Here is a 16,755-nt window from a genome sequence, read left to right as displayed (position 1 = left end):
TGAAAAAACTATGTGTAAATTAAAAAGCGAATCATTTACGGATGTGTACATATTCTCTACTGATTCAAATATAAACAAAAAAGCAACATATTCCACTCATCATGCTCATATAAAGGCTATGAGTGAACATGTCGTGGAAGGACATTGGAGTTACAGTGTGAAAGAAGCGCTGGTGGGGAAGGGGCTCTCCCTACGCTGCAGACAGGCACGTCTGCCGCACGCTCTGGGCCCAAGTGTGGAGCAGCGCGGTCACAGAGTGCTTGTCAGGAAGCTGGAGGAGTTTGGAGGTCATGGTCTTGTGCACCGTCTGCAGGAAGGGGTTGGCTTCTAGGGAGAAGGGGGAGGGGGGTGTTTATTTGTTTGGTCAGTTCAGCCTGGTCTTTCACTGCAGGGTAACTAACTAGGGTATTGCACGATAACAGGGTAGCATGAAATCCACTGGCCCCTGAAAACAAGTTATACAATGTCATAATAATTGGGATTAACTAGCATGCACTTCTTACTAACTTTAATAGCATTCTTGGCAGATTGATGTTGTATTATTCAGGTGGTCCTGGGCCTTGAAAACGAATCAACAACAACAAAACTGCAATATCTTACCATACTGCTTACTATCATTGTCCCATTGAGGACTCTGGTCAGGGTAGTCTGCTGGAATACTCAGTTGAAGAGGAGGAACGCTGGGAAGATTTTTATCATCTGAAAAAGGACAACAGAACAGAAATCAGAATCTATGCAAATTAAGGGCATACATTTGTATAAGTTATTTGCATAATGTCATATGCAAACTCGCCCAATTTGCAGATGAGATGCACAGTCCCATTATTGCTGCAGAAGGAGGGGTCCAGGTTGACCAGGAATTTGGAGTTGAGACGTGCTACCTCGCCTTGAAGTATGTTTGGGATGGTCTGACGATCATCCTCCTCGTACTTCCTCTTACGAGTCGGAATTATGGGTCCTCTGTATATGAAGCGAGAGGTAAATCAACAGATTATTGTTACTGTTATAACTAATACCGTTATTCGTTTAAATTAACAAATTCAGGATCCGAGGCGGCTGCATTTTTTTGAGCTACTTAAAAGCAGTTCCACTGACATGATTGGCGGTCCGTGAATGGCCGTCATAGCAGGAGCAAACGTTCGATACAGGGAATGGTTGAAAACTGGCGAGCGGATGTTGGCCAAGACAGCGTCCAGGAGAGGCTGGCACAGGTACTGCTTTTTGGTGCAAGGCACTGGGGGTGGAGGCGGAGTGGGCTGCAGGAGGAACGAGAGAAGTGAACATGATCACAACCATCTGGACAGCCAATTAAAACGGTCCTTCAGTTCAATCACAGGACGTCATTTGCATACCGATCCTCATTTCACAGCTTCGTGTCTAGACAGATCATTCTGACCATGGATGAAAAATAAATCACATAAATCACTGCAAACAACTCACCACTGCCATGTCATTCTTGAGTTTCTCCAAAGCTATTTCACATTTCTGTAGTGTTTTAAGGGGACATCTAGTGGAAGGTAAAGGTAATGACAGGTTAGTCCTGCCCACCCGGCTCCTAAACAGAGAAGTATAAAGCGTGACTGTGTTTACCTTGTGTTGGGATCTGTGAGAATGTTCAACAGACTCTTCATCTTACTCAGGTCCTTCTTCCTGTCTGTAAAAAAAAACCAAAACAAAGATGCTGAACATGAACAAATAAAGTAATGCCAATGAAAATATAAAAATGAACAAATACCTTCATTTTTGTCGATTTTATTAATCATCCTTCGCAGGGGTTCTATGTATTTGGAGAGCTGTTTGAGCTTGTCCATATACAGCTGGTCCTCTGACTGGGAAGAACCTGCTGGACTCATCACAGAGCTAGGGTTGCCTGCACACACACACACACACACACGTGTACTTTAAGCTGTAAAATGATTTAATATGATCATCAAAAACATGTCAGTGTTAAAGATGTATGTTACTTTGGATAAGAGTGTCTGCTAAATGCCAATAATTTAAATGAAAGGAGCAGGGGCGAGCGAGCGTACCCGGGGTATTAAGAGGTCCTGGAGAGGGCACTTGGAGGGGGTAGTTCTGAGGGGTGCGGGCTGTGGCCGGGCTCTGGGACGGCTGTGGAGAAGGACTGGGCTGAAAGCCTCCGGGTGAAGGGGCTGGTCCAGAGCTGAAGGAGACAAACGTTTCATCACCACCACCACCTCATCAGCGGACATACGAGAGCCACCGCCCTCTTGGTTCGCCCTGGTCTCGTTTCCCCGAGCTGCACCCGGACACGTACCTGACCGAGTTGGGCTGCGAGGTGGGCGGCTGGGGCGAAGGTTGTGGCTGGGGCGGAGGAGGCATGGCAGGCTGAGCCCCCCCCACCTGGACGGGGGAGGGCGAGGACATCTGCTGGGCCTACGAGGAAGGTGCAGACCAAAACGAGGAGAATGAACAAGGAGCACGAGTGACTGCAACAGCCTCTTAGTTACAGCAGCGGTGGAGACACAGAGAAACCCAGAGCCTGTCAGCCCTCTTGTTTTTTAAAGCCCTGGGACACACCACATTCTGGTGCTCTTTAGACAGTTCAGGTATGTTTTCTATCATCCGAGGACTACGCTCCCCTCCATCTGAATAAGGACAACTCTGGGATTCACATTTCCACTTACCTGCACCGTATGATTTTATTCAAAAACAAACCCCTGCTGATGTACACATTTCACTGTGTGCATGCTCTGCTCAGAAGCAGATACATCACCCCTTAGCGTCCAACAGGGGAGAAATTCTCTTATACTACCTTCCCCACTGGGGCACGTGGGTAACTATTAACAGAAGGCTCTCGCTGTGAGCACCAGTCGGGCGAAGACGGGCAGAAAGGGACGCAGATGGCCGCTATGGCACAGGGGGCTGGTTCATGGACAGCCTCTGTGTGGTAAAGGCTCCGGGCCAAAGCCACAGACGTGGCCGTGGACTGGCTGGCCAGCACGCGGCCCTGGGGTAAGTACCTGTGGCATCTGCTGTCCTCCCATGGCAGCAGGGTTTTGAGGAATGGCAGTGTTCGGGGCGGTACGAGGCAGCCGGGGTGGAATTTGCATCACAGTACGGGGCATCATCTTTGAGGAGGACAGAGGGGACAACAGATATGTCACAAGCAAAACAATAAATGCAGTGCATCAGCGGATATGAGAGTGAGCACATGCACACATGCATAACAGGAACTGTTTCATGAGGGTTGCAAGCAGCATACTCTTTTATATATATATATATATATATATATATATATAATAATCAATCATTCATTTATGCAAAATAAATACATACATAAATAAAAAGACATGCCTACATGACATTATTGTGTCTTTCTTCATTCAAAAGGTATAAAACACAAAAAAAAAAGTCCTTGACAGATCAGATCAGTGCTGCTGCATGCTGCTCAGTTTGCAAGCCAAGTGTTGCATGCTCTCTCCCAGTACACATGCAGAACGGGAGGAGATGCGATGCATGTGTCTATATATAAACTTCTCAACACCTTCAAGACTCTTTGTCTTAGCGAATACAGATGCATTTTAATGACTGGGAAAGGAATGTTATATGCATACTGACAATGACAGTAATAGCATACTGTCTAGCAAAGCTAAAATAAATATAGTATCACTAGATTGGTTCGTGATAATGTACGAGTGAAGGCTTGCTGCAGGAGAGAAAGAAGAAGCAAGCACACAGTCCTGTTAGCTACAAACATGGCACGCATAATGCAAGAGAGAACAGGACCCTGTTTAGGCCATGAACACGTTGAGAATCTCTGCATGTTTGCATTGCTTTCTTCCACTAAATTAGATTGTAATATACAACAAGCATTTCTGGTGTTTTACACCTTCCATCTCTGCGGCGTTTAGGTCAAACCGGAGACACATGTACGGGACGATACGAATGCATGAAAGCAACATGGATGTCATCATTCCCTCTCGAGGAATGACAAAGCTAGAATGTGAACACACAGTGAATGTTTTTGGGAGGCATTTCAGCGCGCTTGGCATTTCGGGAGGCTTGTTAAAGGAAAGGTGGCTAACAGAAGAAACATCTTTCCAGAAGGTTCTTCTCTTTGGTCTCTTTCCTTAGGTCATATATTCTGCTGATGACAGAAATCAATCATGGCGGTTTCTGGGATATCAGCTGGGAGTGTTGGGTCTCAGATTCACGGTCTTAAGCCCTCCATCCACTACACCATCCAATTCTTTGGAAAATATGGGTCCCTGTTGTCACTAGGGCACAGACTCTGATCGTGATATAAATTAAAGAAAAAATTATCTCTCCAGTAATACTCTTCTTTCATTCCTTCCTTTAAACATTATTTTTTTACTGAATAAGATAATTAAAAAACTTCAACAACAACCAAAAGGAAACCATTCATCAAGTTTTAACGTTCACTCTGGTGTCATGCTTTCACTCCGGGCTCATTCATTCACTTATCCAAGTTTCCCCACTCCAGACTCTACTGCTCTTACCGATCCTGCTCCAAGCTGGGCCTGAGCCGCCGCCTGTTGGGCCTGAGCCGCCGCCTGTTGGGCCTGCTGGGCCTGATGGTTATGCTGCTGTTGCAACACTCTAGCCTGGTCAGGTGCACGCACACGCACACACGCACACACACACACACACACACACACACAGGTAAATTGAAGAACATATAAGAAAATGTATTACCTGGCCAATAAAGGTTAATGTATTCTAAACCTAATGCCTAAACTCTGCATTCTGAGGTCACTATGTGGCAATATGTACTTTAATGTTCGACAAAAAATCTTTTTGCAATGGGGAAGTACTGTTAAACAAGAATAAAATGTAGCGTTCACCTGGAACAAAGACAATTGTGGGTGCTGTGGTTGTTGGCCGAGTGAACTGATTGCCTGATGCTGCCCGGGAGGCATTGGTCCGGCTAGAGACTGGGGGACGAGGATCTGTGGCTGGGAGTGGGGGGGCATCTGGCCTGGCTGGGCCTGGGCTTGCTGTAGTTGTTGCTGTTGCTGCTGCAAATGTTGAATGGTCTGAGCCTGGGCCTGTGCATGGGCCTGGGCTTGAGCCTGGGCTTGAGCTTGGGCCTGGGCCTGGGCTTGAGCCTGGGCTTGAGCCTGGGCTTGAGCTTGGGCTTGAGCTTGGGCTTGAGCTTGGGCTTGAGCTTGGGCTTGAGCTTGGGCTTGAGCTTGAGCTTGGGCTTGGGCTTGGGCTTGGGCTTGGGCTTGAGCTTGAGCTTGGGCTTGAGCTTGAGCTTGGGCCTGAGCTTGGGCCTGAGCTTGGGCCTGAGCTTGGGCCTGAGCTTGGGCCTGAGCTTGGGCCTGAGCTTGCGCTTGGGCCTGAGCTTGCGCTTGCGCTTGGGCTTGCTGTTGCTGCAGATGCTGTAGCTGAGCTAACCTGGATTGGTGCAACTGAAAAAGACACATTTCATGGAACAGCTATACATTCAATTTCGCCACTGACTGAACCAGAAACTAAAGCTACACGACTCATCCACAAAACACTGCATAGACTGACACAAAGCCCCAAGAAGCTTCTAAGAGCCCCCTTCTCTTTGACACAAGTAACCTTTCCTCACCTGGTTCTGCTGCTGCTGTTGTTGTGCCTGGGCCTGTTGTTGCTGCTGTTGTGCCTGGGTCTGCTGCTGTTGTTGCTGGTTCTGGTGCTGCAGTGCTTGACTGGGATGATGTTGTTGCTGTTGCTGTTGCTGTTGTTGTTGCTGCTGTTGTTGTTGTTGTTGTTGTTGACGGAGTTTCAGCTGGGCCTGAATGTGCTGCTGTTGCAGGGCGCTCTGCTGCATGGCCGTGGGAGCCTGCGCCTGCATGTTGCCCTGCTGCTGCTGTGGGAACTGCTGGAACTGCATGGATTGCTGCGGTTGTGGCTGTTGCGACATCTGCATCTGCATCTGACCCGCCGGCCCCCCTATCACAAAGTGCACGTGATTGGAAGAAGCTCTTCAAGCACAAAAAAACAACCTGCTTCTTGGTGGGTTTGATTAAAATACATCTGCACATGCCAGCAGAGGTTAACTTACCACCCTGCTGGTTTCCTGCCACTCCCTGCATGACGTGTGGCCCCATTGGCATCTGCCCAATGGCCCCCATAGGGGCTCCAGGACGAGGGCCCATGCCAACAGGACCAGGACCACCACCACCTACACTTGTTAGAGTCTGGAGAGCATTCATTGGATCTGATATGGGCAGATAGGAGAATAAATAAAATACATTTTACTACCTAATTTGCACTTCATGTTGCACAGATTTTAACTTCCTTTTATACCCCGTCAAAGTTCACTGACGGTTTTTTAACTCACCTGGTCCCCCTTGTGCTTTTTTATCTGAAAAAATATTCAACATTAGATTATTGCTCATTTAAGTACAAATACAGGCAGTTTGATTACCAAGATGAAAACAGTACTTACGGATATCTCTAAAATGAATGATCAGCCTTGCAACAAGGGACAGGTACTCCTCCTATACAAACACAGTCATTTCAAACCCATCACTAAATGTTTAGAAACGCACTACATTACACGTGTGGTAATAAAGGTGTCAGCCAACTCACCCTTGTCTTAGCCTTGGTAAAAACATGAGTCTCCATGTCATTGCTGGACTTGTTATGTGCTGTTCCAGCCTTCCTCATGGCTTCTTCGCTGCAATAAAACAGCTGTGTCAAGCCGTACTCGAAACATTTCACGTAAACTCGAATAAAATGATGAACAAATTAAACGCCCAGAGCCACATGTAGATAGTAACATACAATGTATTTAATGAAGCGAGTTACATCAAGTTAGATGAGGCACTTCACCTACGACCTGTTTAATACACGGGCCTAGTTAAGACTCCCACTTCTTTACTTTGTTGAAGAGCTTCAGTTCCTAAACAGCTCTCTCTCTCTGTACACAGTTAATGCTCTAGACACGTAGATATTATGTCAGATATCCTGTAATTTAGGCAGACCTGCCCTGGCCCAAAGACATGTAGTTAGCTAAGCTCTGGTGAGCTGGACGGACTACACGGAACTCTGCGGATGATAGCACCTCGCTTAGCATTTTAACATCTAGCTGTCTGAAATCTGAAATAAGTTTATTATTTAGCTAGGTCGGCTGTCTAATATATTAACAGACACGTTATCCGTTTATATTTTGTAAAGACCAAATCCTGTTTGGTTAGCAGTTCCGCTAATACCGATGTGCTACTATGCTAACCCCAGCTAGAGTGTTAGCATAATAAATAGTTATCCAGCTAGATGACCCACTGACTAAACTAACGTACACCACTGGACTGTCCAGTTGTGTCTAAATAAACACTTACATTTGTGCCACCACTTTCTGTCGAAATCCTGGACTCCGCCAGTCATTATCAGGCGGGACCTCCATAGCAGACACTGTATCTCATGCGGTGTACAATGACTAATGGGGACTATCGTCGGGGAGTAACGACGGGTGGCTCGATTCCGAACAGCCGTCAGGCTCTGTCCAATGTTTCAATGTCCTGTTCCGTTTGCGTAATGGTTATACTGCAAAATCAGAATTTAAAATTGTACGGTATTTGCTACAAATGTGTTCTAATATCAAAGTTAGCAAAGATGTAAAACAAAGTTTAGCAAATGTATGTTCCATGGCCCTTGCACATATGATTAAGCCCCATGTCTGAATTCTGAAGCAACAAAATCTTGATTAGATGGATGGATATATAGATAGAATTGGCAGGGTCTTTATTAAATCACGTTTCATCTACTAACTGCGCTTGTATACTGCTCTGCTGCTACGTCTGGAACTGTGGAAAACTGCATGGATTCCTGCAGATGACCCACTGGCTACTGGACTCCGACAGAGATTATCAGGACATGGAACCTCCATGCCAGACATCTTATCTCATTCGTTGCACAATGATTAATAAAGTATATCAGAAAGTAGAGGTGGAGATTCCAGGTTCAGAAAGTAAAACTCCTTTTGAGGATTTTACTCAAGCTTGCTGGATTTTTGTAATTAGTGCAACCAGGTATAATGTGTGCAATCATCACAATCCAGGAAGCCTGAGCAAAGTCTTGGTGAGGACTTTTACTTTCTGAACCTGGAATGTCCACCTTTGTTGCGAAGTAAAGTTAGCTGGCTCTCTCACTCCTTCAAGCGCTCTCCATCACAGGCTGTATCCAATGTCATATTGCGCTTGCGCAATGGGTTGTATTGCAAAATCAGAACTTAAAATTGTATGTTTGTATACACCACAAATGTGTTCAACTATCAAGTAAGCAAAGGTGTAGATAAAAATCGTTTATCCTTGCACATATGATTGGGCCTCTTTAGACCCCTTGGATGGATAGATGGAAAGAGAGCAAATTAATTATCAGAGTCTTTATTAAATCACACATTAAGTTAGATAAAAATTAAGTTAGATAAAAAAGAACTTTTTTTCATCAGACATTTATTTATACAGGTTGTCCCATGTAAATAAAAAAAATGTAATGTAATGTAATTGAGACTTGGTGTCTCATTTACAAGAGAGACCTGTTTAACTTAAACACAACTACCCACATTAGCATATTATTAAGAATAATTGTATGCAATCAAATGAATAAGAAATATAAAACTGTGCCTTCTGTAATTATTCTTTGCTTTGTAATGTTACATTTTGCATTGCAATTACATTTTGGGCATTTAGCAGACATTCTTATTCAGAGCGACTTACAAAGCGCATTGACATCTGTTCACGAAATGATGTTCAGAGAATGTTAGTTTACATTCTTTTTACATTCTATATGTTCCTTCCAGTGTATTGCGCCACTGATCCAGGATGCAGGAACTGGAAGCATGTTGAAATGTATGTTAAACTATTAACAGGCAGGACTCTGCAACGCTTGCCAGGACTTGCCGACTGCAGCTTCTGCCCCGTAGAGATTTTTTCATATACATCATAGAAAAGGTGTGGCAACTTTACTGCTCCTAATAGTTCAGTATTTCAATCAGGGCAAATTATTGCTTTGGAATCCCACTTTTGGTCTCAAAGATCGAAGGAACAAATGGTACAAACATCACATATAAACACAGTTTTCTCATGCCTGTTATTCTTGTGAGAGTGCTGTCATAAAATATATTACAACCTAAGGCTGGGCGATATGGAGCAAAAATATCTCGATATTTTTTAGCTGAATGGCGATATATGATATATATCTCGATATTTTTTCTTCCCAAAGGGTAATAACAAAGAGGCAGTAATAAGTCAAATCTACGTCCCAAATGTCACACAGGCACTTTTATTCGTTATTATTATTTATTTATAACAAAACATGTAAATAGAATGAATAAAATCAATAAAGTGCAACTTTTGAGCAAATCTCAAATAACACTACTAAAGATTAACACTAACACTTATAGATTTTGTGCTAGGAAAACTAGCCTGTCAACAGTGTCAGGCTTCAAGGATGCCCTGTGGCAGGTTACAATGTTCCCACTGCAACTGAAAATTCTTTCAGAAGGGGAGCTGGTGGCTGGCACACAAAGATATTTCTTGGCCAGGCAGCTCAGTGCTGGATAGGTAACCGCATGTTCCTTCCACCATTTAAGAGGGTTGGCATCACTCTCCACACAAACTGACAATAGATAGCTAGAAAGTTCACTTTCTATTGCCTCCCTATGTGTGAAAGTAGTGCTGGTTGCTGGGCTGGGCTGGAAAAAGCTTGCAAGTGATCGTCTCTTTTTAGCTGTGGGTGCAATTGCTGCTTCTTCTCGGTCTGCAGACTCGGGAGCAGCTAGTGCAGGCAACTCAGACACACATCTGTCCTGATAGCTGAGCAGAGATTCCACCTCCAAGATGATTTTGTGTTTTAGTGAATCCATTCTCTCACTCTGGATGTATTTGGCCCTGAACCGTGGATCAACCAATGAAGCAATGTCCAACAAGTCACTGGTGGATGTATATTTATTGTTGAGGTAATCCACAATGCTGGTCTTGATGGATTTACACAGCTCACTTTCCTCTTCTCCAGGTGCCAGGAGACTAGTGTTAAATAGGTGTAGCACAGGTCTGACATATGACAGGGTCGCATACTCTTCTCCTGAAAGAGCATCAGTGAAGTCCTGAAGGGGTTTCAGAGCTTTCTGGACTGCCTCCAGGACCTCTATGTCCTGCCGGGTAAGAACAAGAGGCCTGGTTTTTATGTCAGCAGACAGGACTTTAGAAAGTGCTCTTTCCTGCTCCAGAACCCTCTCTATCATTAACAGCCTTGATCCCCAGCGAGTGGTGGTCTCTGTGATGAGCTGGTGACTTGGAAGACCCAGCTGCATTTGCACTTCAGCCAGGTCTCTTCTCTTCTTCCAGCTGTAGGAGAAGCAGCTAACAACCTTCTTGCACAGAGAAATGGCCCGGGTGATACGAGCATCATCCATACCATGTCCTATATCATACAAAATAAAAACACTTTCATTTTTATATAAAAAGGCAAAGCATGCAAAGGCAAACGTTCATCTGTTTAGTAAGGATGTGTAAGATTAAACTACATTTGAAAACAGTATTGTTTAAAATGTAACCCAAAATGGTTTTAGATCAACTATCTTGGTAAAGTCATGAGCAAATGACTGAAACATGCATATTTTTAGATGTTTTCAATCACAAACTTATGTATTTAAAATGCATCTGTCTTTTTTTCAGCTGGGGTCCTCATTCAATGTCAATATAAGCAAATTCACATTTTATTTAGTTTCAGTTTCATAAGTAGCAGATGTATAAGCCAGCTATCACTTATAAAAATAAATTATCTTGTGGTCAGTAGTAGGGTTGTCCCGATCCGATATTTGGATCGGATCGGCCGCCGATATTAGCAAAAAATGCGTATCGGTATCGGACTCCCGATCCAGTTTTTTCAAGTCCGATCCCGGTTTTCCTGCGCACCCATTTAGATAATCCATTCCAGTTTTTGCTAGTGAGAGTAAAATCCGGTCCGCATTTTCCAGCACACCTTCAGCACACAAGCGTAGACCGCAGTGTAAATTTGAAGTTATCGGTCAGTTGTGTGGGATTATTTTACCTTAAAGGATGACAAAGACGAAGAGGTAGAGTGCAACATATGCCACAGTAAAGTCAAGCATTGTGGTAAAGCTGTAAGAACTTTTAATACCACCAATCTAATCAAGCATTTAGCGAAATACCACCATAAACAACATGACGAGTTTCTAATGAAAACCGAAGACAAAAAGAAAGGTCCTACACAACTAACACTGGCAGAAACGTTTGAATTGAAGGGAGTGTATAGATGGGGATGGAGCAGCAAAGTGTGGAGTAGAAGGCATTTTGCTTTTAATTAGTTTACGATATGTGCACGGATTTTTTTTTAAGCTTTGGTTTACACTTGTTCAAGAGCACTGATGGATGTTAATGTTAATAATAGACTATTTTCCACTCAGGTTGTGTGTTTTTTTTTATATATATAAAATTTACAATATTATTTGCACTTGTGGCTTTTTAATCCTTGGTTTACTGATGCTATTTCTGTTTGTTATTTAATATTTTGTCTATTTTGAGTTTATTAATTGCTAAATAAACAGGTCAGTTTCTCCTTACCAACCATTGTGTATTATTCAAACACACCTAATTCAGCTGGCTACTTGTTATCAAGAGTAAAACGCTTTTCAACATGAGTTTGACAACAAAGTAAGTTGGCTAAATAACTGCTCGTAACTACATGCTCGGATAAGCCGGTATCGGCCGATATCGGTATCGGATTGGAAGTGCAAATAAATATCGGTATCGGATCGGAAGTTCAAAAAGCTGGATCGGGACATCCCTAGTCAGTAGATGTATTTAGCTCTGTAAGTGATTATATAAACTTTATACTTGACAGTATCCATCCATCCTTGCATATTGTTTTCTTAATTAAAATCAACTGATTGAAAATTGCACTCACCAATGGCCAGATGAAGTCTGTGACCAAAACACTGCATTCTCATCCACTTGTTCAGTTGCACCGCCCTGACCACATTAGCCCCATTGTCAGTAGTTATAGCAACCAGTCCCATCGAGTTGAGCTTCCAGCTTGTGAGGGCATCTTGCAGGGCTTCTGCTATATGCTCTCCAGTATGGTCCTGAGGAAAGTAGCTGGTCTGGAGACAGGCACTTTTCAGTTCCCAGTCTTCCATGAAATGTACTGTCACACTCATGTATGGCTCGCAGGTCCTGCTGGACCACATATCGGTGGTCAGTGCGAAGTGAGGCACTTTGGCGAGTTGGCCGGCGAGACTCTCTCCAACTTCAGTGTACATCTTTGGCAGTACTTCTCTCGCAAAATAATTCCGACTAGGTAACTGGTATCTTTGGTCAAGGGTTTTTATCAGTTGCACAAAGCCTTTTTGTTCCACAGTTGAGATAGGCACCATGTCTTTGGCGATATGATATGCCACTGCTTTAGTAATGTCACCCCATTTCTCACTTTTTTTCTCATAAGGCACTGCACATGTAAATGAGTTTTGTAACGTCGTTTGTTTTGGGGCAGGTGGCCGAGAAGGCTTCACGGTCGGGGCTGCAGCGCGCAGTTTCACACACTCTTCATACTGCACTTTATGGTGCTGTTGGAAATGATGGAAAAGATTAGTAGTGCTCGAACCTTTTGTTGGGACTTGTTTTCAGCATTCTCTGCAGAAAACGTTGTTCTGCTGCTCATCTGACACTCTGAACACAAACCATCTCCAAATAATTGAGCCATTGTTTCTCGTTTTACTAACCAGTACTTCATTATCAACTTTCGTGTCTTTATCTGTCTCTATGCTGCGTGTGTGTGCATGTGTGTGTTGGGGGAGGGGGGGGGGGGGGGGGGGGCGGGGTGAGTTGCGCGAGGAAGAGAGGCGGGGCAGGGCGGACGTTGTTAAAAAAGAAACTCAAGTAAATTGGACACGCTCATTGTTTCGTGAACGTTGAACTGAACGCAACACATTTTTAAATAAAGAACTTGAACGTGAATTAGTTCACGTTATGTGTCATGAATGGCAGACATCACTGTAAATGAACATTGGAATTTACACGTGTAACTAACGCGACATAGACTATATCGATATAAACGATATTGTCTCATCTTATATCTCGTATGAAAATATATCGATATTTCTCAAAATCTCGATATATCGCCCAGTCCTATTACAACCCCAAAAACAGGATTGGTAAAGACTCCATCATCAAAAACCTGAACATTGTTACTGTCATACAAGCTACACAATTGGATTAATTAGAAAAATTAGAAGGTTGTTTTGCTTTGTCAGCAGAGAATGGATGTGATGCTTTTGCCATGAGCTTTTTCAGAGGCCACCAAGTGTTCTGATCTACATGTTCTGACAGAGTCCATGATACCATGACTCCCAACATGGTGGTTGTTAGCGGGAAGTGTTCCATATATATATATATATATATATATATATATATATATATATATATATATATATATATATATATATATATATATATATAAATAAATGTGGAACATTATATATGTGAACATGTGCCCCAGGGCACCTGTGCCTGTGAACATGTTCTGGAAGTGTATCAGTTGCAAGCTTTAATGTTCACTCTCGGGCACGGATCACTTCAGTGTACGTTCACGATGGACCTCCGTGCAGAACCACTACAGCACAGCTCACTGATTTAAGAAAGCCCTCCATCAGATGCTTTTTTAACCCCCTCCTCATCTTGAAGCAACACCCAGGGAGACAGGGAGATCCGCAGGCCCGCCCTCCAGACGCCATTTCTCCACCTTAGCAGCCCGTTGGTTGACGCTCTGCTGCATGGCCGTGGGAGCCTGCGCCTGCATGTTGCCCTGCTGCTGCTGTGGGAACTGCTGGAACTGCATGGATTGCTGCGGTTGTGGCTGTTGCGACATCTGCATCTGCATCTGACCCGCCGGCCCCCCTATCACAAAGTGCACGTGATTGGAAGAAGCTCTTCAAGCACAAAAAAACAACCTGCTTCTTGGTGGGTTTGATTAAAATACATCTGCACATGCCAGCAGAGGTTAACTTACCACCCTGCTGGTTTCCTGCCACTCCCTGCATGACGTGTGGTCCCATTGGCATCTGCCCAATGGCCCCCATAGGGGCTCCAGGACGAGGGCCCATGCCAACAGGACCAGGACCACCACCACCTACACTTGTTAGAGTCTGGAGAGCATTCATTGGATCTGATATGGGCAGATAGGAGAATAAATAAAATACATTTTACTACCTAATTTGCACTTCATGTTGCACAGATTTTAACTTCCTTTTATACCCCGTCAAAGTTCACTGACGGTTTTTTAACTCACCAGGTCCCCCTTGTGCTTTTTTATCTGAAAAAATATTCAACATTCGATTATTGCTCATTTAAGTACAAATACAGGCAGTTTGATTACCAAGATGAAAACAGTACATACGGATATCTCTAAAATGAATGATCAGCCTTGCAACAAGGGACAGGTACTCCTCCTATACAAACACAGTCATTTCAAACCCATCACTAAATGTTTAGAAACGCACTACATTACACGTGTGGTAACAAAGGTGTCAGCCAACTCACCCTTGTCTTAGCCTTGGTAAAAACATGAGTCTCCATGTCATTGCTGGACTTGTTATGTGCTGTTCCAGCCTTCCTCATGGCTTCTTCGCTGCAATAAAACAGCTGTGTCAAGCCGTACTCTAAACATGTCACGTAAACTCGAATAAAATGATGAACAAATTAAATGCCTAAAGCCACATGTAGATAGTAACATACAATGTATTTAATGAAGCGAGTTACATCAAGTTAGCTGAGGCACTTCACCTACGACCTGTTTAATACACGGGCCTAGTCAAGACTCCCACTTCTTTACTTTGTTGAAGAGCTTCAGTTCCTAAACAGCTCTCTCTCTCTCTCTCTCTGTACACAGTTAATGCTCTAGAAACGTAGATATTATGTAAGATATCCTGTAATTTAGGCAGACCTGCCCTGGCCCAAAGACATGTAGTTAGCTAAGCTCTGGTGAGCGAACTACACGGAACTCTGCGGATGATAGCACCTCGCTTAGCATTTTCTCTTAACATCTAACTGTCTGAAATCTGAAATAAGTTTATTATTTAGCTAGGTCGGCTGTCTAATAGATTAACAGATACGTTATCCGTTTATATTTTGTAAAGACCAAATCCTGTTTGGTTAGCAGTTCCGCTAATACCGATGTGCTATCGATATTAGTTATCCAGCTAGATGACCCACTGACTAAACTAACGTACACCACTGGACTGTCCAGTTGTGTCTAAATAAACACTTACATTTGTGCCACCACTTTCTGTCGAAATCCTGAACTAGGCCAGTCATTATAAGGCGGGACCTCCATAGCAGACACTGTATCTCAAGCGGTGTACAATGATGGTGAGGACTTTTACTTCCTGAACCTGGAATGTCCACCTCTGTGGCGAAGTAAAGTTAGCTGGCTCACTGACTCTTTCCAGAGCTCTCCATCACAGGCTGTGTCCAGTGTCATATGGGTTGTATTGCAAAATCAGAACTTAAAATTGTATGTTTGTATACACCACAAATGTGTTCAAATATCAAGTAAGCAAAGGTGTAGATAAAAATCGTTTATCCTGGCACATATGATTGGGCCTCTTTAGATCACTTGGATGAATAGATGGAAAGAGAGCAAATTAATTATCAGAGTCTTTATTAAATCACACATTAAGTTAGATAAAAATTAAGTTAGATTAAAAAAGAACTTAAACACAACTACCCACATTAGCATATTATTAAGAATAAATGTATGCAATCAAATGAATAAGATAAATATAAAACTGTGCCTTCTGTAATTATTCTTTGCTGTGTAATGTTACATTTTGCATTGCAGTTACATTTTGGGCATTTAGCAGACACTCTTATTCAGAACGACTTACACGCTTTGCCATCTGTTCACGAAATGACGTACAGAGAATGATGTTAGTTTACATTCTTACATTCTTTTTACATTGTTACATTCTTCTTTACATTCTATATGTTCCTTCCAGTGTATTGCGCCACTGATCCAGGATTTACGGAAGTGGAAGCATGTTGAAATGAATGCTAAACTATTAACAGGCAGGACTCTGCAACGCTTGCCAGGACTTGCCGACTGCAGCTTCTGCCCCGTAGAGATTTTTTCATATACATACATCATAGAAAAGGTGTGGTAACTTTACTGCTCCTAATAGTTCACTATTTTAGTCAGGGCAAATGATTGCTTTGAAATCCCACTTTTGGTCTCAAAGATCGAAGGAACAAATGGTACATACATCACATATAAACACAGTTTTCTCATGACTGTTATTCTTGTGAGAGTGCTGTCATAAAATATATTACAACACCAAAAGCAGGATTGGTAAAGACTCCATCATCAAAAATCTGAACATTGTTACTGTCATACAAGCTACACAGTTTGATTAATTAGAAAAATTAGAAGGTTGCTTTGTTTTGTTAGCAGAGAATGGATGTGATGCTTTTGCTATGAGCTTTTTCAGAGGCCACTAAGTGTTCTTATGATCTACATGTTCTGACAGGGTCCATGATACCATGACTCCCAAAAAAGGTGGTTGTTAGCGGGAAGTGGGAAGGGAAGTGTTCCACACACACACACACACACACACACACACACACACATATATATATATATATATATATAAATGTGGAACATTATATATGTGAACATGTGCCCCAGGGCACCTGTGCCTGTGAACATGTTCTGGAAGTGTATCAGTTGCAAGCTTTAATGTTCACTCTCGGGCACGGATCACTTCAGTGTACGTTCACG

The 16,755-nt window shown here is 43.1% G+C and overlaps 2 protein-coding genes across 4 annotated transcripts; both read right to left on the bottom strand.

The window, feature by feature from the left end:
• Nucleotides 1-136: 136 nt before the first annotated feature.
• On the bottom strand, nt 137-7,679 carry med15 (mediator complex subunit 15). 3 transcript variants are annotated; one of them, XM_076980607.1, is made up of 18 exons: nt 7,302-7,679; nt 6,553-6,640; nt 6,410-6,461; nt 6,302-6,325; nt 6,023-6,178; nt 5,567-5,910; nt 4,830-5,399; nt 4,485-4,589; nt 2,985-3,092; nt 2,279-2,397; nt 2,031-2,164; nt 1,736-1,870; nt 1,591-1,654; nt 1,441-1,507; nt 1,096-1,256; nt 794-960; nt 601-699; nt 137-324 (listed from the first exon to the last, which is right to left on the bottom strand). In XM_076980607.1, exons 1-18 carry the CDS (start codon nt 7,364-7,366, stop codon nt 191-193), a joined length of 2,592 nt encoding a protein of 863 aa, XP_076836722.1. In that variant the 5' UTR covers nt 7,367-7,679; the 3' UTR covers nt 137-190. The 3 variants fall into 3 exon arrangements, with proteins under 3 accessions (XP_076836722.1, XP_076836721.1, XP_076836723.1); XM_076980606.1 differs by having other exon boundaries at nt 137-327; nt 7,302-7,654; XM_076980608.1 differs by lacking the exon at nt 2,985-3,092 and having other exon boundaries at nt 137-327; nt 7,302-7,657.
• Nucleotides 7,680-8,330: 651 nt separating this feature from the next.
• Nucleotides 8,331-15,407, bottom strand: LOC143482283 (E3 SUMO-protein ligase ZBED1-like). The gene is made up of 8 exons (XM_076980614.1): nt 15,248-15,407; nt 14,520-14,607; nt 14,377-14,428; nt 14,269-14,292; nt 13,990-14,145; nt 13,723-13,877; nt 11,890-12,547; nt 8,331-10,383 (listed from the first exon to the last, which is right to left on the bottom strand). Exons 1-8 carry the CDS (start codon nt 15,310-15,312, stop codon nt 9,359-9,361), a joined length of 2,223 nt encoding a protein of 740 aa, XP_076836729.1. The 5' UTR covers nt 15,313-15,407; the 3' UTR covers nt 8,331-9,358.
• Nucleotides 15,408-16,755: the final 1,348 nt, after the last annotated feature.

The sequence above is a fragment of the Brachyhypopomus gauderio genome, chromosome 18, assembly GCF_052324685.1.
Source record: "Brachyhypopomus gauderio isolate BG-103 chromosome 18, BGAUD_0.2, whole genome shotgun sequence".
Lineage (NCBI taxonomy): Eukaryota > Metazoa > Chordata > Actinopteri > Gymnotiformes > Hypopomidae > Brachyhypopomus > Brachyhypopomus gauderio.
The sequence above is the reverse complement of the archived record's forward strand: the minus strand, read 5'-3'. Positions and strand labels throughout refer to the sequence as shown.

Excerpts from the sequence above, each read along its gene's own strand:
- med15 (XM_076980606.1), bottom strand. The coding sequence starts at position 7,366 with ATGGAGGTCCCGCCTGATAATGACTGGCGGAGTCCAGGATTTCGACAG. Across the intron at positions 961-1,095 it reads ATTCACGGACCGCCAATCAT|AGGACCCATAATTCCGACTC; the intron begins GTCAGTGGAACT and ends CTTCATATACAG. Across the intron at positions 328-600 it reads CAATGATAGTAAGCAGTATG|AAGCCAACCCCTTCCTGCAG; the intron begins GTAAGATATTGC and ends CCTTCTCCCTAG.
- LOC143482283 (XM_076980614.1), bottom strand. The coding sequence starts at position 15,312 with ATGGAGGTCCCGCCTTATAATGACTGGCCTAGTTCAGGATTTCGACAG. Across the intron at positions 14,146-14,268 it reads AAAAGCACAAGGGGGACCTG|ATCCAATGAATGCTCTCCAG; the intron begins GTGAGTTAAAAA and ends TGCCCATATCAG. Across the intron at positions 10,384-11,889 it reads CAGACTTCATCTGGCCATTG|GACATGGTATGGATGATGCT; the intron begins GTGAGTGCAATT and ends TGTATGATATAG.